The sequence below is a fragment of the Trachurus trachurus genome (assembly GCF_905171665.1).
Source record: "Trachurus trachurus genome assembly, chromosome: 1".
NCBI lineage: Eukaryota > Metazoa > Chordata > Actinopteri > Carangiformes > Carangidae > Trachurus > Trachurus trachurus.
The window spans coordinates 15844600-15869557 of NC_139891.1; the positions used below are offsets into that span (position 1 = coordinate 15844600).

A 24958-nucleotide genomic window follows, 5' to 3' on the forward strand; every position below is an offset into this window, starting at 1 on the left:
ATTATCTAAGCTCTACATTCATTTTGTTCCCCTCCAGAACAGTCAAGTCTCTGAAGATACATTTTACATGACAGTCTTATTAAAAACAGGCATTAGGTTATATTTACTGCTCAATAATCTCTGCAGAGCTGATGCAGTTAGCTGACATCCTTTTGTTTCCAGCTGGTAATGTGTGGATTTGCTGCTTATCTCTATTTTGTGTCAATGTAAACTGAACGTCTTTGTGCTTTTGACTGTTGGTTGGTCAAAACAAAACATCCAAAGCAGTCAGCACCAGCTCTGGAGAATTGTGACAAATATTTTTCTTCCACAATTTTAAATGGTAAATGAATCCAAAGTGAAAATAATCGTTATTCCTCACAGCCCTCAATTTGTGAGTAAAATAGCCGTAGAATACTGTAGATCACATCAACAGACCTCCTGTAGATAACAAGGTATGCTGGCGCTCTTTGTTATTTTTTCAGGCCCTGACACACTGTGACACGTCGCAAATAGCGAGTTACACTAGTGGGCCTTGAGAAGATACACTGCTTTTGGTGCAAATTGCCCTGAAAATACACATTTTCTGCCAGGGAGGTCGCAGTGAGGTAGTTTCTTTTTGTGTGTATGCGTGTGTGTGTGTGTGTATATATATATATATATATATATATATAGTGTGTCTGTGTATATATGCTGTATGTGCGTGTGTGTAGGTGTGGAAGAAAGGGGCTGAGAAGAGGAGAATTTTTCATGAATATGTTTAACGGCAGAGGCCTGTAATAAGCCCATGGAGGTGAGTGATAGTGGTGCTATCTGCGCAGCAGGAGCCTATAGCCAGTTAAGTTACAGAAGAGGGCAGAACAAATGGTTCCACCAGGGCTGAAAGAGAGCGTCCAGGAGAGAGGGATAGGACCCAGGCAGGGAGGAGAGGCAAAATGAGGTAAAGAGAAAACGGCCTGAGCAAGATGACTGACGGAGACAGAGATGAGAGACAGATGTAGACACAAAGAGTCAAGAGAGGAGTCTCGCAGAGAAAGAGACAAAGACAATGCATTGAAAGATAAGAGTGAAGAAAAGGCTGCAGAGAGAAATGGGAGTGAGGGAGGGTGGAGAAAGGCAGAGATACGAAGATGGAGCGAAGGCAGGGACAGACAGAAGCGAAACAATTCATTTTCGCTGACAGTCAGCACTGAGATCCATAAGTGAACAGCTAAATATAACTCAGAGATTCAACATTCAGAGAAGCTTTCGCCTTTCACTACAGAGAAGAATGGAGCGGAGAAAATACGGACTGGAAGAGACGAACACTGAGCTGGTTGCAAAATGAAACACATTGTTTCCCCATGGATACGGTTCATTAAAGTATCAGATAATAACTCAGATCATTAGTGCAACTTCATCTGCAGAAATATGTGATGTGTTACAGTAATAATATCCTGGATGCTATAAAAATCAAAAGCCTAGGTACATTAAAGAGCTCAGAATGTAAAGCTTCATAGTCCAGTTCTATGGCACATACATATCAACATGTAATAAAACCAGAGCCTTGAAGTCTAATAAACCCAGAGGCAGGTTTATCTTGCACTCTGAGCCTGTGTGGGGATTAGGTGACCATAAATAATGGGCTGATAACTCTGGGTCTTACATCTTACATTACCTTGAGTCTGGGGCTGCGGTGATGGTGGGGACTCCGGCTGGGCCTTTGAATGGGGTTTTGAATGAAGCAGAGGCTCGAACTGTGGTTGCTGGATCTGGAGCTGCAGATTTATATTTGACTGAGGCAGATGGTTTGAGAGCGGACGGAGCTGGAGTCAGACCCGGAGCTCTGATCGGACCTGGGGATCTGGCTGCAGGTTCTGGAGAAGTTGTTGGTGGGGTGGGTGAGGAAGAGGCGCTGTCTGCTGAGATGGACGCCAGAGGGGGCAAATACAGACGAGTACGGTGCTCGTCCACCTGATGGGCTGGGACGTAGGTTATACTGAGGGTAGGGGCGAGCATGGGCAAAGAAATGTGGAGGGAGGGGTGAAAAGATTAGAAATATTATTGAGATTTAAGTTTTCTCATTGATGCGTTTTCACAATGGCACATTCATTCCACTTTCAGCACTAAGCAATGAACAATAAGATGAAGCAACCAAATGACATGGCACTTAGTGAATGGTTTCCATAGGGAATAATGAAATATTATGGTTTAAAGGAATAGCCTGACATTTTGCTAAACACTTTTTCTTATCAAGAGTTAGAATTTCTTGACCGGGCACTGTGACTACTTGTTGTCACTATGAGGCTGTGTGAGAGTGGTATACTCCAAGTATTGGTAAGAAAGCAGGTACGGTAAGTGGATTTACCAGAGAGCTAAACTGTTGCTTTAAGCCCTGTCTGTTCATCTGTTTGTTAGTCAAGCTTAGGCTAACTTCATGTACTGTAGTAAGACCTGTCAATCAGGCCATTTGATGTTGGTAACAATCTGGATTTAATTACACCATTAAACAGTCCTTCACTATAATGACCATGTACAGTACCGCTGAACAGCTGAGAGGAAATCTGGATCCCTGAAGTGATGTTTAATTATGCTCACGAGTTGAAAAATCATTAGTAATTGCTTAGCAACAAACAATCAATTTGTTTATTAGTTCACTGAGGCTGCTGTCTTACATTTCACATGATTTTTTTAAGCGCTCTAAAATTACAGATGTGCCCCACGTTGTGACTGATTGTGTATTTTAAAGTCACTACAATTGATGCATTTCTGAATCAAGACATTTCTATTCTCTAAAGAGCTCCTGAAAATTTGAAATGAAAAAAAAAAATGTGTTTGGAATAAGCCCCTCATCTAAGTTATGGATGTCATTTAACTTAAGTGTCAAGGACATCATTAAAGCCCGCCCCCTCCCACTTCCATTCTTGTGTGAAGCTACCAGTAGACATGCTGTTTGAATCCGGTGAAAGAGCCAATTTCTCTGTTCCACTCATGGTGGCAGATTGAATATGGAGGTCCTCCATGCTAAGCTGTTGTGACTGAGCCATGTGGACAGCCTGTCTTGTCTCAACAGAGGCAGTTTGATAGTGACAAGCCCTCACCCCACTATGTCTGTCTTATTCGGAGGCTGCCAAAGCAACTCATCTGCCTCCACTCTCTGTTAGTTTGTCTGCAGTGCTGTCAGGAGGACGCAGTGTGAGCGGCTGAGCATTTTGCCTGCGTGTGTGTGTGTGTGTGTGTGTGCGCATGTGATAGGGAGTGTGTGTGTGTATGAGTGTTCATCTGTGTGTGTATTGTGTGTACATCTATGAGAGGCTCTTTAAAACTCTCTTTTATTCAGAAGCGTACTGTTCAAGGTGAGATGAGTGATGAATTATTCAGAGATATTTCCCATAGCCGGAAAAAGGTGTTTTTGGAGGTTAGACCATTGAAAGTCTGTGTGTGTGTGTGTGTGTGTGTGTGTACGAGTGTTTGCGCATGCATGTGTGTGTGCCTGTAAGAGCAAGAGAGAGATGGGGGCGGGGTGGGTGGTGGTGGTGGGGCGACTGAAAGAGGCTGAAAAGAGAGTGAGTGGGTGTTTTGCAAGGCAGCAGGGTGGTGGAGGTGGGGCACAGCTCCAGTCAGCCAAACAAGCATTGTCAATGTGCAGCCATAACTGCTGATGTTAGAACAAGTAATAATTTACCCAATTTCCCCTCAGGCAATCTTTAAAATTTCATCATCTAATCTAATTTAACACGACTGTGGCGCCTCAGTCAACTATGACTGCGGCGTCAAAAAACAAGGTGGTAATGGGGATCCAAAGTGAGACAAGATCATTCATAGGTGATGATGCAGTGAAAGTCATGTTTCGTGACTGCGGACGGCACATGCTTATAATTATGGGTGGACATATACTCACTCATTCGAGTCACACAGACCGTCAAGATCTGCATGGGTAGATCTAGAAAATGTGAGCAGTATTCAATTACTTTTTTTCCACAGTGGTTGATTGTTCTCTGCATTCCCAAAGGAGCTTTCTACATTCTCTCTCAACTACTCAGTCTGCCTTTCTCTCTCTGAAGCAAAGACGTGTTTGAACTATGACATGAGGGAAAGTGTATATGAATGTAATATAAATAACAATGCGAAAGAACTGACTGGAATTTTGTTTTGTATATCTACAACACACACACACACATCCTCTTTAAATGCTGAGATCAATGCAGGGAGTTGTTTTTGTTTCATAACTTAAGGTTTCTCAAAATGTATCTGTCCATGAAACCCATTTTCCAGATGCAGATGTTTTATACAACCCAAGAATTTATAAATCAAGATAATGATTGTATGTAGCATTTAGGAATCACAACATCAGCGACATTATAATTATAAACTGATGTTTGTGAGACAGCGACAGCACTTTAAAGGTACAGCACTTAAGTAGTTGTATACAAGTACTTTACATACATATAAAAGGACAATTTCACATGTATGTTATTATCTTATTGAAAATGGATCTTTAAAATTCAAGCCATCTGCCTCTAGTGATGCAGCACATCTGTGGCACAGCTGGAAATGAGTGTTAAATCCCTACTATTACTTGTGAGTGCGTAACAGGTTGGTATTACGAACCATGGCCAATCTAAACTGTTCTTTCAGCTTCTTTTGAAAGCAGTTAACTCCCTGTGATGGCTTATTGATAGTTTTTTAAATATTGCATCAAGACTGGCTTCTCCAAAGAGGAAACTTTGTCACAAATAAATGCAGGGCACTAAATATGAAATATAGGGGAATATAAACAGGCCAGATTATGAATGGATGACTTTGAATTAATAATTTTGGAAACTACTTCATTTTTGTGTGTAGTGGCGTAGATTTCTTTGTAAGCCATTTTTGTCTGCTTAGCTTAAGCAATTAAAGAGACATTCAATTAAACAAGTCATACCTGATTAGACTCTTCCTAAGGGGTGTGTAAATGCATACAGAGTGTGATTGAGTTCACCTCCCCGCTCATCCATTTCGTTCAGTGACAGACTGGGCCATAGGGCAATATGGGCAAATGCAACAACGGCCGTGTTATGATGCGGCCGCAAGGTGGCTGCCTGAATACGCGACCGAGGTGGCCGCATGAAGATGCAGCCGTGTTGATGTGGCCGGTTTACGGCCGGCCAACTCTAAAAGACTAAAGACACAATAATGTAGGGAATCAGGAGTAGTGTGTAGTTCACCTGGTAGGGCAGCTCCCCCTATAATCAAAAACTTTGTCCCAGTCTGGGTTCAATTCCTCCTATTAGTGTGCAATTTTGGTGATCAATGCATTTTCTTTTCTCATCATCATTATGATCACTGCTACATATATATAAAGTGTGTGTGGCCTCTCTCTGTCAAAAATGCCAGGGCCTCTTTTTGGTGCAAGTCCATCACTGATTTATTCGTATGACATATGACATTTATTCGATGTATCATTCTTATCAATTATGCAATTTAATCATGTAAATCCGACTCTGACCATTGCAGAGAGGATACTGTAGTAACATCACATCTAAAAGTGTCACTACGTACAATAAAAAACTTTCTTTAAAATATGAGTTGAAAGTTTTTTTTTGTGCTGAAACCAAACCTGCCACATTAAGAAATACTTGAACATTTAGTGCTATATCTGTTCTGTGTGATGATGAGCTGTGCATCAGAGCCAAAGGTCTTCAGCAATTAAACTGTGAAGTTCCAAGTGGCACTTGAGCGACAATAAAGAGGATGACGCACACAGTGGTGCACATCCAGCCACATGGGGCGTATGGATTCTTACTGAGGATCACTGCGAACAGGAGATCCAGAGGGAGTTCAATGATGCAGAGTGAGAAAACTTCAAAATGCCCTTATGAGCTGTGATGAGTGAGCTACGCCATGATGTAACATTAAAGGACCATGTTCATATTTCAGTGCAGAACGAGACCGTCCATGTTTTGTAATGATGTTGGACTGTGAATGGCTCCTCACCTCATTTCTGGCCCTATGACAGAGTGTCTGCGGAGCAAGGCCCTGGCCTTGGCGTTGGTCAGGTTGGAGGTAGGTTCTCCGTTGATGGCCAAGATGGCGTCCCCCACCCCCAGCCTGCCATCCTGGCTAACAGAGCCCCCCTGGACCACACTGCGCACCAGCATGCCTGAGCCGTCCTTGATTGCACTCACCGACATCCCTGCCAACACGCATGCACACACACACACACACACACACGCACAGACACACACATAAGCACAGGTGAGTGGAGGGTTGGCTAAGGCTGCTTTGAATTCATGCCAGACAGACACACAGCCGCCCCAAACAAACACCTGACAGTGGCATAATCAGCATAATCAAGACAGACACTAGGCAGATTATCACACAAACATGGCTACACATGCTTGACATTTGCACAGCATCATCCCTCACAGTCACACTCACATTACGTGCACGGACACACACACACACACTCACACCCACACAGGGCATAGGGCACAGGTGACTGGAAGGGTAACACATGCCAGTCGTACAAACACCTAAGTTTGGCATTATCAAATTGGACGCTAGGCCGATTACACAAACACTTCATTAACGCAAACAGGCAGTGGCAGGTAGATCAGGCATCACACGTGCTCCTCATGCACACACTGCAGAGAGGGAAGGCTAGAGAGTGTGTGTGAGTGTGTGCGTGTGTGTGGTTTGGCCTACAGCGCCTGCGCACAACGTTTCTATTTCAACTACGCACATCCACAACACTATGGTCGTTCATAATTTGAAGTTGGTCAAAGAAATGACTTTGTGCTTATTCTTGATCAAATAAATAGTTTATTGTTTTTTGGTATTACATTCAAATTACAATACAATCATAGTGCCTGGAATACAATCAACTGGAGACACAGCTACTGACGCTGACAGGACAAACAGAAGACACACAGTTCAAAAACATGAGAGGATTATGTTGAATGTCTCATTCAAATCAATCCAAATGTGCTGAATTACTAGGACACAACATGAAAATACATTATTCTATAACAAACTATGTTGCAAAAATGTTAATGATAATTTGTGGCGAAATCCCACATCTATATGAAAATCAATTTGTTTTGACCTCAACAAAACATCATTTGGATACTATAAACTTTAAGTGCAACAGTTTCACACCATTCAAGAACATACAAAGACTTCTAATTAGGCTGTTTATATTCATGGTGTTAGATGAGCAAGGCAAGAAAAAAGACCTCATATAAGTCTATCAAACCTTCCTTTCCTTTGACAACCTGCTCTGAAAGCCATACTTCATCATTGTAGTGCATACCAACCTTTCACTGTAAATACAGTACATGTCTCATCTCCAAAACTGGGCATTAAGTTATGTAATGGATAGAAATGTACATGGCACCTAATCATTGGAAGAAGGTAAAGTAGTACAAATTAATCTTGTACTACAATACAATTGCTCATTAAAAAAAATCCCCAATATTCAAGCCTTACAGATACAGTATACGTAGATGGTAACTCTGCCCATGTTGAAGCTTTTGCTTCAAATATATTTAAAATGAATAAAACCAAAATCATAGAAAATCTGTAAACCCTCCACATTTGGATTTCCAGAAAACTAGGCTATGTTAACACCTCAGCAATACAAGCTACAACATGTTAAACAGATGAAAACCAAAGAATGCAGTGACACAGGCTTTTGCTTATGACCTTGATTTCCTCTACCTATAAAAATAAACATAATTTCAAACATTCACACACCTGCACAGACAGTCATACACACACACACACACACACACACACACACACACATACACACACACAAGCAGTGTGATGCCTTATTGGAGCATGTTTCCGCAATGTAAATGAATTTGTTTCCGTATGTTTTGCATAGAGCCCTTAGATGAAAGTGCAAGAGTGCTCTCAGCTACACCTTGTTGTTTGCTCCCTAAACACTGGACTTAGTCATGGAGCAATAAAGACCGAGCGTGTTGTCAACACTGGAGCATTAGATCAACATTCAAATTTAATGCTCCTGGGTTTCACTCGTACTTATGTCATTTTACATTATTTTGAACGTTGACACACTCCAGTACTACTCTCTTCCTGACTAGACAACAAACACAGTGATTATCTGGCCTCTCAGGTACGAGGAGGACACCACTTCACCACTCTTCTTCAGGGCAGTCGTCATCACCGCCGCTTATTAGCGTCATCATTGCCATGCCAGTGACGTACACACACCAAGAAATCATCACCATGAGAAAGACGGAGAACATACCAAGGCTACGGTTGCCCCGGACAACAGTGATTTTCCTCTCAAAGCTGGTACGGGGAGGCGGAGGTGGAGGCGGGACTTGCTGTCTATCGTCGTCCTCCATGATGATGAAGCGGTTACGCAGCTGGTTTTCCTAAGAGAGAGACAATAGAGGGAGCGAGTGAGCACAAGCGTAAAGGTGGCGCAAGGAAAACACCCAAACAGTAAAAGTTTCACAGAGGCACAGTGGGGTTGTTGTTCCGCAGACATAACGCTGAGCATGTTTACCATCTTATTTTAGCATGCTAATATGCTAATGTATCAGTAAACATTACTGTAAGTAAGGATGACACATGCTGTAGAACTTTTGCAGGTATCTGGTCAGAAACCAAAGTACCAATACTGGACAAACATAACTTTGATGGTGCTACTAGTAGAGCCAAAAGATTTAATATTGCAATTTATCCTCAGAGGATGACAAATGTTTGTACCAAATCCAGTGGCAATCTATTGAGTAGATGTTACGATTTGAGTGAGTAAGGGAGAACTCTGACACACTTGAGATGCTGGAGGAAAAAAACATGGGGGCTTATTATCTAGGGAACAAAAAGATCCTTAGAAAGGTGATATTTCATGTTGAGTCTGAGCCTCAAATATTAAACTCAAGGTGGCACTGGAAGAAAAATCTGAGGATCCCCAAAGTCAGTAGGAGTCATCCTTTGTTGACCACGAATGTTTAACAAAATTTATGGTCAATTCATTCACTATGGAGATATTTCAGCCTGGGCCAGATAATGCACTCACCAACCCACTGACTGACACTGCCCTCCAAAGAGATGCTACCATTAGTAAAAAGTCAAGGGTGGAGTCTGGTAAACAAAATAAATAGGTATAGGAGCAGCAATAATGGTGGACAACTGCAGATTTCCCACATCATAGGCTTTGGCGCGCATGACATAGAAGTAATAAACTTTTAAAAACTATCTGTATAAGAAAAAAAAAAAAAAAATCAAACAACGATTAACTCCCAGGATGAAGACCTTTGGAATAATTCTGAGATGTAAAACATGCAGGAGGGTAGACTTCTTTGGTCCCCTCGGGCACTTCACAAAGAAGAAGGGCAACAAGGAAATCTTCTTTGAACCTTCACAGAAAGTACAAGCAGCTCTGAATTTCTGAAGCTACCTTTGCAACAAGCCTGTCTTTGATGAGAACACTCTGACACTTGCTGCTCTGAGTCTGTATGTGCATGTGTGTGCATTTGTGTGTGTGTGTGTGTGTGTGTATGAGAGGAAGTGGGGGGAAAATTGAATGTCCTTGTGTTAGACCAGGTGCAGTGTCGTGTGAGCAGTAAGCACTTTTCATTGAGAGGCAATTGTTGGTAATTAAGCAAAACCAAGTACAAAAGGCTGCCTCAATGGGATTGAGTTGAGGCCACAATGGAGGAACAAGTCTTTGACACTGAGCACTTTCTCTATACCTGACCCAGTGATACTGATACAGCCGGCGGCTCTAAGCTCCCCATTATAGAACGTGAACAGAGAGAACACACACCGTCCTGGTAATCTCCTTTGAAGCAGCTAAAATGGCTACCCACAGAATCTCGGGTTTGCATGGTAATGAGCAATGGACTTCAAGATTCAAAGTGTCACTGCAAATATATTGCCTGCTGAGCCTTGAGCATCAAAATTATATTGATCAACAAAGGTTTATGGACCAAATTACACATTTTAAACCTATACATTTGGACAATTATGACATTTCTTTGGATCTATATTCTGCACACAGTAAACACAGTAAAAAACAAAAGCCTGTTGCCAGTTATAGCACAAATTCTTATGATGGTGTGGTTGTTAGGCCAAACATAAGACACAAATAGTGCCTTAAACCACAGGAGGGTAAAGGGAACCATCCTCAAAAGCAAAAAATAAAAGGGAGCAGAAAGTAGGTCCAAAGAACTGACCAATGCCATTAATAGTATTTTGTGCCTGGTGGAAATGTTGTGTTGTTGTGACATACCGTTGTTGTGTAATATGGCTGGATGAAGCTGTTGTCCTCAGAGTTGAAAGTGATGGTGCTAGCATCAGCTGCCTCAGCTAGCAGGCTGACCTGAGTATGGCTGTCAGTGTCATCGCAGGAAGCCCGCGTGCTCCTCTCTGAGATGGGCGTTAAGCCGCCGCACAGTTCCAGCTGAGGGAATAAAAAAAAGCGTATTAAAAAAAAGTTGAAATTAGCCTGGAAACCAAAAATCGAATATGTGCTTCGAAGTTGAGCAAATTTACACGGAAGCAAGCAGGCTAAGGAAGGTGACTGTAAATTAGACACCCTCTACTCTTCTCCCCCCTCTCTCTCCATCTGTACTGTGGTCGAGCATTGTGTTCATCCCTCAGCTGCATTAAAAATTCAGACGGCCTGTAACTGGATTCTCTGTACCTTGTTACTAAGCCACAGTCCAAAACAAAAAGGAGAAGAAATACAGTGCTCCCAAGAAAAAAACAAAAAGAAACAGTCCACTGACACATTTATGTAAATGTGGAAATATTAATTGTGTTTTTATGGATTGCATACATGTTGTAGCCTATGATAATGACAGATGTGAATATGATAATAAATTGTACTGTGATGGAATAAATTTGTTAATGAGCATTTACCATTACTTTGTTTAATTTTCTAGATATGCCTAATTAGACACTATTGTCTGGTTATTTCATTGATACAAAATATTAATATGCACTCCATGTTATGCTGATTTTTTATGTCTCTGCTATTAAAGTAAATTTTACTAATGTGTCCAAAAACTAATTTTAAAATATGCTTCTTACTTGATGAAATCTTAGTTTGTCCTGGTAGTCTGTGAGCTGCAGTGTCCCCAGTATATATACAGACAGGGACCTTTATTTAATGTCATTCCCCATCTCTCCCCTCGAATCCCTCAGCTGACAGATATCAAATCAAATACTACTAATTTAATCATCTTCACATACTGGCAGGGGTTTGGCAACACCGATGTGGACAGGGCCATAGCCGGTGGATTTGAGGACGTGCACAGCATAATCCAGGCTGGAGCCTTCCAGGTCAGTTTCATTAACAAACATGAGTCGGTCACCAGGTAGCAGCCGACCATCTCTATCTGCTACACCTCCAGGCACCAGGGACCGGATTACCAGAACTGTCTTAGTGGCATCTTCTGGGTCCTATGGAGTTAGACATAAGATTGAAAAAGGAGGGTTTAGTTGGAAATGTTGTGAGAAGTTAGCTACATAAATTCAAACAAGAAATTATGCAGGTAAACATCAGGATAAAAGAGACATATTAATAAGAAAGGAAAATGGACTGTGTGATCTCAAGAAGAGATCTATATAAACTATTTCTTTAAAAAAAGTCTCTGCCAAACTCTGTGTTTTTAGTCTAAAATTTCAAACAGAAGCCGTCAGCACACAATTCAGTCAGTTTATCTTATGAATACTGTATGTAGAATACAAGACTTCTCCCCGTAGAATAAAGATGTCCACCTCTGTTCACCCCATCCAGCCCGACACTGATATTCTCATACTGCAGCCTATTCCAGTCTGTTCTATTTGTAGAAAGGCTCAGGGGCATGTCTCTGACCTGGTAGTCCAGGATACTGAAGCCCAGTCCCGACTCGCCTTTCTCCAGCTCAACCACCTGAGCCTCCCTCTCCCACATGGCCAGAGGAGGTGACATGGGGGGCACGCCACGCTTGGTGATGTCCTCCGCCGTAGGACGAGGAATGACACAGCCCTGATCCAACTGGGATGAGCACAAAGGAGAGACAAGGCGCAGATGAGGAGATTGAAAAGAACAGAGCAGCATGTCATCTGCATCTCCCAATGTCATTTAACATTCATATATAAAACTTCTAATGTTGTTTATATTGTCTTGAGGAAAAGGATTTACACACTAAAACTTAATCCCCCCATTCATCCTTTCCTCAGTGTGTGCCTTCACCTTGTCGTTGAACTCGGCCAGCAGTTCTTTAAGGGTGAGGTGGGTGTCATCCTCGTCTTCCTCGTCACTGTTGGGAAGTGAGGGGGGTACGATGCGAGAACAAACCAAGCACACATGCACCGGCAGCTCCTTAAGAATATTGACCACCTCTTTATGTGTCTCCCCAATGAGAGGGACCCCATTCACCTGCCAGGAAGATAAATTATACACATATTAATAAAGATATAGAAAAGAAAAGTGGCTGAGTCATACTTGTAGAGATTAAACCCTGTGGTCTGGTTTTGGTGATTATTGTCTGTTTGTGTCTGGCTCAAATTGCCACTGCGTCTGTGTGTATATTGCACCCATGACTAAATCTACAACACAGTCTTTAAATATGACATTTTAATGATATTTCAGTTTCGGTAAATCGAGGAGCAATTAGTGGCCACAGTACATGAAGTCACAGCAAGAACAATCAAAGCTGAAAGCAGTATCTGAACTGAATGTGGCTCATTTAGAGTGGAGATGAACATGGGCCTCGCCACACTGATGCCATCAAAGGGCTGAGCAGTAACACACATATTGGCTTGCAAACTCCCAATGCAGGCAAGACACGAGCCGGCGTCTGTGTTCTGTATGACAAAGTTGAGCTACTGTAGATTGTCGAAGCTTTTATGAAACTGCTCATCATGATGAGTGATACGTGTGGGTGCGTGAACTTGCCCGGTGGAGGGGGAGGAGGGCAAGCTCTCCCCCTACAGTACAGGCACAAATGCACAGAGGCAGGCACACTCACACCCACCTTGTTATAGTTTTTTTTGCTGCCTTAGGGGAAAAAGTTGCATCGTGCACTTGAAATTGTATGTGTTGAAAGGAGCCAAAACTATGCTATATACTATTCCATACTGTACACCGTAAGTGAAAAAATGGATGTTTGTTGTCTTATAGTTCTTAATCGGATATACAAATAGATATTCAAAGTGCAATATGCCACCTACATCAGGCGGTGGCTCGGAGGGCATCGCAAAGAACAGGCTATTGCTGCTAACCACTTAAATGAAAGCTGGAAACATGAGAGTAACTATGGCACTGTGAACCAGAGATAATCCGTGAGGGAAGCTTTTCATTAGTCCTCCTTTTATATCCCCCAGATGTAGCAAAATAATCAGCCCCACACAGATCATATCTCCATTAGACAGATAAAGCATGAGAGGCAGAGGAGTTGGCTGACAGGATCAGCATCAGACGGTTACCTCCAATATCTGGTCTCCAGTGAGGATCCTGTCGCTTTGGCCAACTGGGCCCTCAGGTAAGATGGAGCACAGGTAATGATGTCCTGCCCGAGCCTCCAGACTGATGCCCAAACCACTTGTCTCGCTGAAACGCTCCAGCTGACACACCTAAAGGGGTGATGTGAAAGTTGAGTGATGGGGAACAAAGGAAGTGAAGCAAATCGTGTAGTGAGTATTTTATATATTATGAAATGGGTGTTTCTTTCCTAAATGGGTATATACTGTGTGTGTGTATATATATATGTATATATATATATATATATATATATATATATATATATATATATATATATATATATATATATATATATATATATATATATATATATATATATATATATATATATGTACGTATATATAGTATATTTTTACAATACTTATGTGTTTTACCTCCATACTGGCAACAACTAGAGCTTGAGGTATGTTGTTTATGCGTCTGTCTGACTATATGGGCGTCTGTCCCATTCTCTGGGAGACATTATCTCAGTAACATTGTGACGCAACTTTATCAAATTTGACACATGCATTCACTATGACCTAAGGATGAACTGATTGAATTTTGGTGGTCAAAGGTCAAGGTCACCATGCCCTTGCAAAATGCAGTTTGGGCATTTTAAAGGCGATTTCTACAATTCCTTGAGGGAACCTCTTCAGATTTAGTACAATCAAATGTCAATGGTCAAGTTTAGTATGTGTGACCTCTCAGAACTCTTGTTAGCCATTACTCCACATGGCAATTATGACAACATTTCACGCAAATGATTAGTATTAATATTTTTTTATGATTCTGTATGAACAGGGATGTTATTTGAAACTTGTCTACAAACATTAGGTTTTAATTCTAGTTTCTATTTAATGATTATCTTAATTACATAGAAACATACAATAACTTCATATCTGGGTCCGACTGCATGCTGCCACCTCCTCCTCAGGTCCTCCTCCTCAGCTGGTGTCAACTTCACGCCTGAAGAACACATACAAAGACCATGGCCACATATCCCACACACAGATAATGCAACCAGTGTCAAACACACAATCTCATCCTTCATATTGTACCTTGCCTAAATTATTCAGTCAATAAAGAAGAGGTGATGAAAGCATCACCTCATCTGTGATCGGTTATACAGAGACAACAGCAGAATTATCCTCATGGCAGGCACACACAAACACTGCAGGCACCCAGGCATGCATATTCACACCCACCATCTTATGATTTTTTTTGGCAAACTAATGTTTTCTCGTTCATCTATTAAAGCCTTACAGCAATCAGGGCTTATTTGACTGTGCTCGCCAATCAAGCCCCAAAATCCTTCCCTAAATAAAGCCATATATGCAGGCGGGGTGAGAGACAAATCATCTGGAATGAGTTGAATGAGTTGGATAAACACATGACTGCACAACACTATAAATAGACTCCCATCAAAGAGCATGCTTCGCTGCCACATCGCTGCTCCCAGAGCCCAATTAGCATATCAGACTAAGTCCCATGATCCAGTTCCAGACTGCAGTGCAGTATGGGAAGGGGTGCTTACCGTTCCTGGAATCATGTTGGGGTCGTCTGCTGGCGTACGCTGCACGCCGGGAGATTTCACGCAGGGAGCAGATTCCTGAGAGACGGGGGAAACATATTTTAGCATACATGCAGGGATTCAAACACACTTGAGTTGAAAAGATGTGTGCATGTCCGCAGTTAGCTTTTGAGAGATAACAACCCGGCAGAGGTAGCAAATTGCATCAACAGCCCAAAGAAGCTTCAAAATATGTTTAGTCCTAATTTGAGCAGATATTGGAAAGTGTCAGATTATATTTGTGCAAACAAATCAAATCAAGTCAACATTTGCTCAGTTACTTCAAAACCAATCCCCTCACGATACAACTCAGCTAAAATGTTTGCCTCTCTCAACACAAAGCACCTGTCTCTTGAATCTTGTTGAGGCCCACTCTGTAGGGATTGCCTTCATGGAAGCTGTGGGAGTGTCGGAGAGGCTGCAGGGGCGGCACTGGGGGCAGGATATGACTCAGACGGACGGCCTTCCTCAGCAACCTCAGTCTGACCAGAGGACCTGTCCTTCTCAGCACCTCCATGGCCCTCTGCTCACTGCAGCCCTGCAGGCTCACCCCATCCACCTGTGGGAGGGGAGCAAGGAGCAAAGAAAAGAGCTGGGATGAAGGTGAATGTACGATGCAGACAGAAGCGGACAGAAGGATGGTATGGCGGTACGACAAGTGAGGGTGAATTAAATGGGAAAACGCAAAAAGAAATCAATAGTAATCAAAAATAAAAACAGAGAGCGATGGAAAGAATAGGCAAAAGTGGGAGATGATGAAGAGATGGATGGAAGTAAAAGTAAAACTAGAACAATTCCCCTTCATCAGCTGAAAAATACCTTAATTGGTGTGTATGGGACTACTAAAAGTTGCAAACCGTGCAGATTTCAGGATGCTGAAATCGTTAAGGTTCAGCAGAGACTATGTTTGAGACAACAGGGTATTTGTCTTCAGGGAGCACAATAAAAAAGCTATCTGTTATGTTTTTAGTGGAACTCACGGATAGAATGATGTCTCCAATGTGGATGCGTCCATCTTGATCAACAGTGCTGCCTTTAACTATGCTCTTGACTATCACGCCGGCGCTGTAGACTGAGAAGGGCAAGATAAATTAAAGCAAAATTAGCATTGATTATGTAAATGTAGCTCTAAACTCAAACATCATCAATAATGACTTCCATTAAGGAGGTATTCTTTATAATTTTATTATTTCCTCAGTTTCCCTCCATCAATTTAGCTGGGAGTAATGATAATTGGCTCATTTGTCACAGAGTTACAAACTTAGGAGATACTATTACCTGAGTTTAGGTCACCTATGTAGCTAGCGATGGTGAATCCCAGGCCCCGGCTGTTTTTAGTGAACTGCACACTGAACTCGTAGTCATCTTTCAGGTCATTGAGCTAGAAAAGGGCACAGATGGAAAATCTTATGCTCATTTGGGTTTTAAAGAGTACTGTATTCATTCAGTGTCTCTGATTAGCCTATTATTTGATTTTGTACACATACACACACACACACACACACACACACACACACACACACACACACACACACACACACACACACACACACACACACATGTGCACGCACACACCTTGCCATCCAAGCTTTCCTGGCTGAGGACAGGAGAGGAAAGGTGGTTGTCCTTGGTAACATCCCTGGCAATGAGCAGTTTCACCTTGCTACCAGCATTTCGCAGCACCTGGACCAGGTGGTCATTTGTGAAAGGGTGAGAAATGAGTGTGTGACAAAGAAAATAAATAAATAAATGATATGAAATGAAAAATATGTTAAAAGACAGCTGCCCTGGAAGGACAGTGTGGCATAAAGTAGAAAAAGGAGCAGATCTGCACTGATGTTTAATGTAAATGGGACAACTTAAACATAGACCACCAGCCAATCAGTCTTCATACTTGAGGCCTTTCCCTGGTAAAAACCCAAAAAGTTGATAAATCTCAAATTTCTTTCCAACAAGTTTACTTGTATGCCACCTTCTTTGACTCATTTGTTCTTATGCTAATCACAATAAGCTCATTCCTACCGAGGCCAGAGAGAGGAAAGTAGGCCTACATGTTCATGGTTGGTTATAACTGTGGCCAAAGTGGCTGTTTTGCCCCAAATTACCACGCGGGACAACAATGACCTCATTCCACACTGAAAAAAACAACCTTAGGGGCAACTACTGTAAGAGTTGAAGATGTTTGTGCTGCTTTCTTACAAATGTTAAAAGAAAATAAACTACTGTATATCAGAGAGAGTGTGGGACTGACTGTTTTGATTTAGTTTGTCTGGTAAATATTCTTTCCTTCTTTCATTCAAACAGCAGTAACCTAAGGGAAGTCTCTGTGGATATAGATTGTTTGGAACAATCTACAACTATCTTCTATGAAGTGGATGAGTGAGTCTCAAACAGGACTACCATTAGATAACAGTATCTGACTGGGCCAGTTAGATATATCCATTATTGTCTATTATATAAAGCTTTATCATTTCAGTAATAGACATCTGGTAGATAAAAGCAGAAGAAATGAAGCATCACCTGTGCCACTTGTTCGCTGTTCATGCCCGCCAGATCTACATCTCCGATGCGCAGGATCTGATCAGCGCTATGCAGGCGCTTGTCCTGGAGAGCCCAATTACAACAAAAACAGTTAGAAGCTTTGTTGAAATGTTTAACTGGCGTCAAACTCATTCTAGTTCAAGGGACACATAAAGTGCAATTTGATCTCAGGAGGGCCAGACCAGTAAAAACAAATGAAACAGCTATTAATACTAATATTAGTGATGCAGAGAAATCAAAACTTACAAATAACTTAGCTTGTAAAAGAAATGCTTGGCTGTAGGCTAGCTCTAAATTTAAAGGGGAACTATGCAGGTCTGGTTATTTTGCTAACCCTCCTCCTGGCCATGTGCATTTGTTTTCAATGAAGCCAGTGAGAAAGCAATCCATGGAGTGGTGGATAACGTTATATATCATATATGAAATTACAACGTGTATATTTGTGTAGTCATGAACAAGACATGACAAGGCACGTTTGTGTCGTAATGCTGCAGCGAAAAGAGCTGGGACACCAGGTCAAAGGGCACTGATCTTGCAAGGTTGGTTTTGGGCCAAGAGATGCTACGGGGAAGGCAGAAAGCCTTCATTCTCTGTCATAACAAGTTACAAGTCATTTATTTAACCATCACAATTACTCCAAAACTGTTTAATTAAGGGAAAAACTAAGCATAGCTAAAGTCAAAATCCTGCAAAGCTCCTCTTTAACATGTTTTACAAACAAACATATTGGTGGTACTGATATCATAAGAGACTGAATAAACGTATTTAAAATATGTCAACATATTTCTTTGACCGACTGGCAGGTGGATTTACCCGGCCTGCAGCTCCTCCAGGAAGGATGGTCTTGACCATGACTCCTGTACTCCGCCCGCCTATGATGCCAAAGCCAAGCCCCTTCCCATCATTGGTCAGCTCAATCATCTCCACATGGCGCCTCTGATGTGGCAGAGGTCAGAAGAAAAGGGAGAAAGAAGAAAGGGGGGAAGGACAAGAAAAATCTATTGTAATTAAACAGGTAAAATAAAAAGCATCAACTAGCTGACATGCCAAATACGCTTGATACCCTTGTTTTTCTACATCCACAAAGACACATTTAACTCTACGGCAACACCTCACATGTACCATCACTGTACCTCGTGAGCAATAGCTGACAGGTTTCTCCCCATCGACATGGTGCGGGAGATTCGAGGGGGAGTGCAGTACTAAAAAATAAATGTCATGTGTAAAATAAAAGCAAACCTCGAATGACATTGAGTTAGCTGAGCAACCTCTTATGATCAGCTGAAACCCTCAGATAATGTGATATCCAGCTGCGCTTGAGATTTATACAGGAATGTAATATTCTCATAGGTAAAATGTGACATTTCGAATGGTGATGTGTTATATTTTACAATACAAAGATAGAAAATAATTTGCTTAGCTTATCTATCTGAGTGCTTTAAAAATAAATTGCCCTATTACTGACCTCCTCCCATATTATCTTTCTTTTATGATGTTTTTTTTTTTTTTTTTTTACATACCTGTGACTCAGTGTGAATGGAGTTGCCCTGGTAAATGTCTGAGAAGGACAGGTCCTGTGAGCCCAAGGAGGAGAGGCTGCCATCCCTGTGGAAGGATCTGGCAGTGCTGGGCCTTCGGTTCTCCACGGCCCATGTGTAGGAGTCGCTGTGGCTGAGTGGCTTCAGCCCCACCGTCATGCCCTGGCACGGTCCACAGTTCATGGAGACAGATTTGGAAACGCCCTTCCCCTGGTAGGGCAAAGGATGAAAAGATGAGACACATGGAGAGGTGAGAAGAAGAAGACGATAAAAGAGTAAAAATGGAGGGGATGGAAGTAGGGGAGATGGATTGGGTTGGACCAAGAGCGAACAGATGAATTGGAGAGGGATTGAAAGATGCAAGGGAACTGAGGGAGAAAGATTGTAAGGAAAATGGATGACGGGGATAAAGAGATGGCAAAGGGGTTTGATAGAGAGTTGGAGACATTAATTGAAGAGAGGAGATACAGAGACAGAGAGGAAAGGGATGAGGGTGAGGGAGTGATGGAGGGAAATAGAAAGGATAAAGAAGATGGGAAAGGAGCATTTTGAGACAATGAAGAAAGATGTGGGATAGAGAGCAGGAGGGGAGGGTTAATGTGTGTTAGCCAAAAGGAAAAAAAAACATATATAGAAAGATAGGAGCTGAGAGGGAAAGATAAAAGAGCAGGAACATGAGGATCTCAGATAAAGGCTTCTGCTCAATACCACATAACCACAAAATGGATCCCTCTTGTCTTTCACGTTTACTGTTTTAAACTTTAAAAGGAAGTTTGAGTGGATGCTTATTTTCTGATCTGCATGCTATTCCACTCTGCCGACTTTGACACCTGTCGAAACGGCAGTCGTAGAATAAAAGATGAAACGCTATCACAATACTAATAGGCAACTTCACACCACACCGACAGGCACTCAGGTTACTACAGCTGTAAGAGAACTTAGAGAGGAGGCTTGAACTAATAAAAACTGTGTCAGTGTCTGTCCCGATAAAACTCCAGACACCTTTGACAAGATCCAGTGCCATATTTTCTGTTGTGCAGGGATGCTTAACAGCTACAGGCTTATGCCACATTGCTAATGTAGTAAAGCATGTGTGAGGCTTATCGGGTTAGCCTATTACAGCACACCACAACAGACAATTACTAAGCCATGATGCCTGCCACTGACAAATAAGTTAAATACCTTGATGGTATCATACATGCTATACGACAACATACTACTCTATTACATATTTATAATTTATATGTATATGTATATGTAATATGTGTGTATATGTACACACACACACACACACACACACACACACACACACACACACACACACACACACACACACACACACACACACACACACACACACACACACACAAGCACAAGACTTGTGATAATGTTACAGATGACTTCTGTAAACTCCTCAACCTGATATACAGCCACTTCTCCCTTCCCCTCTCTCGCTCTCCCTCGCTCTCTCTCTTTCTCAGGGCTTTAGTGGTAAGCTTAGGTAAGCTGATTACTCATCCAGTTTGGTTCCTGCATTCAGTATTTTAGGAATGATTCTGGCTCCTTCCCCACTATTCAATATACACCAAACACCTACACAGTCATGCTCGCGCTGTACCTTCGCCAGGGGCTTCCGCTGAGTTTGCTGTAAGCTCAGTATATGATGGAAAAGGGGGCTCTGCAGGACGGTCCTTAGCAGGCAGAGTTTCTCCTGTGTGGGGGCCTCCCCTCTCTCCTTCAGTTTGGCTTGCAGTCTCTCCACAGCCTCCAAGGCACGCTGAGTATCTGCAGAGAAATTGTATATATCGTTCATGTCATACAGTAACAGGATTTCTCCCGTTTGGCTTTGCGTTGGTTCCTGCTTCTTGCTGCAGCTCCTAGGCAATCATGACACGAACCAGAACATTTTATAACAAGCTATGAAATATCTTACTTAGCAGGTACTGGTGAGAAAATAAATGAGTTTTTTCTCCGGATCTGCAAAATGACTTTGTTAAAATACAACATCTGTGTTCCAATCTGAAATCGCTGCTGCTGTCAGCACTGATCCACAGTGTGACAGCTACTGAAAACAACTGTGTTTTGGAGGTTTGAGTTGACATGAGCGCTTGTCGGAAAATATATCCCTGAACCCTCAGCGTGACTTCTTTCAATTATGTGTTTAAAAAATAAAAAATACTGTCACATTCTTCTCCTCTCAATTCCCTGACAAAGTTATTAAGTTTCCAAAAACAAATTCTGATTTACTTGTGGCCAACAAGCAAAAATAAAAAATACAGTTTTAAAATATTTAGTCACACTTTCACTAAAAGAAAAGTAAAAGCCAAAATAAACCCCACTGAAACCTTGTGTCAGGTCATATTGCCCTTGTTTATTTAGTGGAGCAGCAGCTAATGAGCACAAGCCACAGCTGCAGTAATTGTATGTGGCAGAAGGTTAAGACCCTGTAAACTCTTCACCACAAAGTTTTGACTACAGACCAGACTGTGAGTCCTTTACCACCTGCACATGTAAGTATTCCTTCCCGCCTGGCTGTTGCTACCATGCCTGACACCTTAATTGTAAGCCTCTGATGATGGCTGTGGAGGGGGGAGTCTTACTGAGGTTACTGGAACATGTTTGGCTTGAAACAGCGCCTTGCATCTACAAGCCGCTGAAACTCACTCACCCATGATTTCCATCGCTGCCTGTCAGATCGTTCGGATGAATTGCTTTGCTTTGTGACTTTCTGCCTTAGTTAGATGTCATTCGTCTCTGTTTGGCACCTGCAACGTGAATAACAACAAAACACAAAAGATTTTTCTCCTTTTTTGCTTCAACAAGGCCTGATGCAGACAGTCTGTTTACATTCTCGTGATGAAATATGACAGGATGTTTGTAGACTACATGTGTCACTGCCAGGTTTCACTGACAAGACATTTCCACTGCTGATACACTTGCAATTATGTGGGGCAAAAAAAAACCCAACAACTTTTAATCAGACATCCTCTCCTCATATTTGTTTTACTCCTGTAGCATGTTTCATTTTACCTCGACATCCTCACTTCCAGGGCTTGTGCCATGCTTGTTTGCAAATGGCCTTAATGCTCTTTAGCAGGATTTAAATCTTCTCCAAAAGGCTTTATCAGCTGGTGATGGTAATTAACAGCGACACATGGCCTCCCGACCATTCTGACTTGAGGGGGGAGCCTGTATTGCTTCAAAACACGATACCAATGACATGATTTGATTTGCAAAACGACGGGCTGAAAATGACGACGTGTCATCTGGAATCTAATTAGAGGCCATTGATAGGCACGATGGGTATCTCAGTACTTATATGCCCTTCACGGCAGCCTAATGAAATCTTTATCTTATACCTGTTGATACTAACGCCATGCGTGTAGGCTACTGCTTCGAAATAGAAAAAAAAAAACCAGATGAATGATTTACACTAATTATCCAAGCCCATTAGCATCTAATTTGATATGCAATCTACAAAACAATCTGTTAATCTGTCTTTTAAAAAATGTCCGGGGCACATTGGATCTGATACTGTGACGAACAGACGGACATCATGGACAGTCTCTTTGCAGAAAGCCTCATCTCACCTCCATTGCATCGCCGGTGGGCTATCAACAGGTCCCCACTGAGTTCCAAGCACAGCACGTCCTCCGCCTCCACCGGTCCGCAGGGCAGATTCACCTGTACCGAAAACCAAGAATGACACTTTCCTGATGGGACAAGTCATAACAGCTTATTTGGTAGACGGCACGATATCAAGAAGCAAGCTGAGCGCTTTATTTTCCAGCATTGTGTCCGCGGCTTTTGTGCGCTCCGTGCAGTGCGCATGTCACCCTCTGATCTTCAGGCACAGAGGGCTCATCCCTAATGAAAAAGAACTGGTCTACAGTAATCCTGTAATGTGTTTCAGTGGGGCACTCTGAGAATAATTCTTAGGAATATTAGTGCCGAGTAGGCTGAATTACAAACTCTGCATGTCCCCAATGGCTGCCCCCCACTAACCTCATGAGACAATTAGGCTATTGTTACATTATTCAAAATCAAAAGAAAACAGAGAAAAATGTGTTCTTACACATTAGCCTATTGATATCCCAAGACTGAAATCAAGGAAATCACAAAATAATTGGTAGCATATTCCTTTTGACTAAACAGCCTGGTTATTAGCTATTTATTGTTTGGTTTTTATACGTGTTTTAATTGAAACGCTAATTTTCCAGTTTAGACTGAATTCTGGTCGTTTTTCATATCCTATACAACCTTTTCAGCTCGGCGCTGCTTTGGATTTGTCATCTTCACGACCTTAAAAGTTTGCTCAGTAGACCCCTACCAGGCAAACCGCTTTAGGCTGAATGCTGCTCATTTAATATCCGGCTTTCCAAAACCCCAAACTGGGGTTCGGGGACCATAACAAGACATTTAATGGATTCCGGGAGGTCGCGGGCGGCCTGAAGGAGGACTGTGATTTCACTTTATCTGCTCTTTACCTAGCTGAGGGTGTGATAATGAGTGGAACTGTACCAACTGCATAGGCCAGATTGCACTTGTCACCCATGGAGTCAGCCTGCAATTATGCAATCATACATCAAGCCACGTCTAAGAATAATCCCAATAGCTAAATAACATGGCTTGGTTTGGGCTTCCTGTGTGAAATTCACAGAGTGGGTGTTTTAATGGTCGGCTTCTATACACTGCTAAACTTTGGGAACCCCTGTGTGTATCCACACGGCAGGTGGAGCCCTAGGTCCAGAGATTTCGGAGCAAAAATCCAGTGCCATGTTTTCCACCAGACACCCCCACTTCATCTCTCCCTCTTCCTCTCTCTGCATCCCCCAGGCAGGAATCATCACCCCCCGTCCTCCCTCCTCCCTCTCCCCACTCCTCGCTCACTCTCCCCAGCCTTTCCTTTCCACCCACCCTCGGCTCCCCGCCCGCCTGCAACGCAACGCTCCTCTCGCCGGGCTGCGCTCTGATCCACCGAGCATCCACAGCGCCTCCAAATTGGTTTGTCATTGCTGACCCCTCTCTCTCTCTCCCTCTCCCTCTCGCTCTGTGTGTTGACCACGGACCTCTGCTCCGCTGCGCCTTGCGCCGGTGGACTTCAGCTGAAGTCCGTAAGAACATAAAGACAACCCAAAAAGATAAAGGCAGAGAAAGGGGGTGAGCGATACAGACAGACGGATAGAGAGATACTCCCCTGTCCTCCTCCAGCACTCCACTGGTCTTAGTGCATTTGGACGGACGCGGTACCTCCTGATGATCGGGATACTAAGCACACAGCTTTTTTAGCTTTATTTCCACCAGGTTTACCCACGTCGTCGTACCCCCCCACCCCTCCCCTCTTTCTGCTGCAGCAAGAATTAACTACGGAACCGGAGTCGAGGCGCCAATCAGTGAAATCAAGCTATTTATCGACTGGGAAGATATATTTCTAACCAAGATCTGCGTTCTGGTGGAGGAGGAGGAGGAGGAGGAGGGGGGACTGTATGAAAGAGCACAGAAAAGGTTATTCCTGACTCCTCTCTGCGCTGGATGTGTATATATATGCGCGTGCATCGCTGCGACTGGTGAGACGGTAAGGATCCTCTTTTTTTTTTATTCCTCCACTGATGCTGTTGAATTTGTGCAGACGTCGCTTGGTAAACCTCTTGACTACATGTCAACCTGTGTCTGTCACTGACCTGCTCTGAAAGCTATACGGCAGCGCTGACTTTGGTTCTCGCGGATGCCCATGGGAATGTGGCCTGCGATTATTGTGACTTAAAGGGCTCGGAAACTGGCCCCTTAACGGACCAAGGGGGGATAAAATGTAATATAGTTGTTGGCGTAAATATTTGTGGAGATGATGGTCCAGCGGCTTGCGGCTGGATGGGCGTC

General features: G+C 42.6%; 2 protein-coding genes across 2 annotated transcripts in view; one reads left to right on the plus strand and one right to left on the minus strand.

Annotated features, from left to right (window-relative positions):
• LOC310994789 (multiple PDZ domain protein-like) overlaps positions 1–24094 on the minus strand; it is a gene marked incomplete at both ends in the record, with an annotated part of 39019 nt that extends 14925 nt beyond the window's left edge. Inside the window, 21 exons of the mRNA XM_083983619.1 lie at positions 1637–1957; positions 5935–6133; positions 8216–8345; positions 10211–10381; positions 11176–11385; positions 11801–11962; positions 12161–12346; positions 13396–13542; positions 14319–14398; positions 14967–15041; positions 15348–15561; positions 15983–16074; positions 16281–16383; positions 16578–16685; positions 17523–17606; positions 18357–18479; positions 18677–18745; positions 19064–19291; positions 20700–20866; positions 22672–22765; positions 23999–24094. Coding sequence (XP_083839745.1) covers positions 1637–1957; positions 5935–6133; positions 8216–8345; positions 10211–10381; positions 11176–11385; positions 11801–11962; positions 12161–12346; positions 13396–13542; positions 14319–14398; positions 14967–15041; positions 15348–15561; positions 15983–16074; positions 16281–16383; positions 16578–16685; positions 17523–17606; positions 18357–18479; positions 18677–18745; positions 19064–19291; positions 20700–20866; positions 22672–22765; positions 23999–24094 — 3059 coding nt within the window. The remainder of the gene's footprint in view (positions 1–1636; positions 1958–5934; positions 6134–8215; positions 8346–10210; positions 10382–11175; positions 11386–11800; positions 11963–12160; positions 12347–13395; positions 13543–14318; positions 14399–14966; positions 15042–15347; positions 15562–15982; positions 16075–16280; positions 16384–16577; positions 16686–17522; positions 17607–18356; positions 18480–18676; positions 18746–19063; positions 19292–20699; positions 20867–22671; positions 22766–23998) is intronic.
• Positions 24095–24560: 466 nt separating this feature from the next.
• Positions 24561–24958, plus strand: part of adgrl3.1 (adhesion G protein-coupled receptor L3.1) — a 108373-nt gene continuing 107975 nt past the window's right edge. Inside the window, exon 1 of the mRNA XM_083971532.1 lies at positions 24561–24656. The gene's annotated coding sequence lies outside the window, so the exon portion shown is untranslated. The remainder of the gene's footprint in view (positions 24657–24958) is intronic.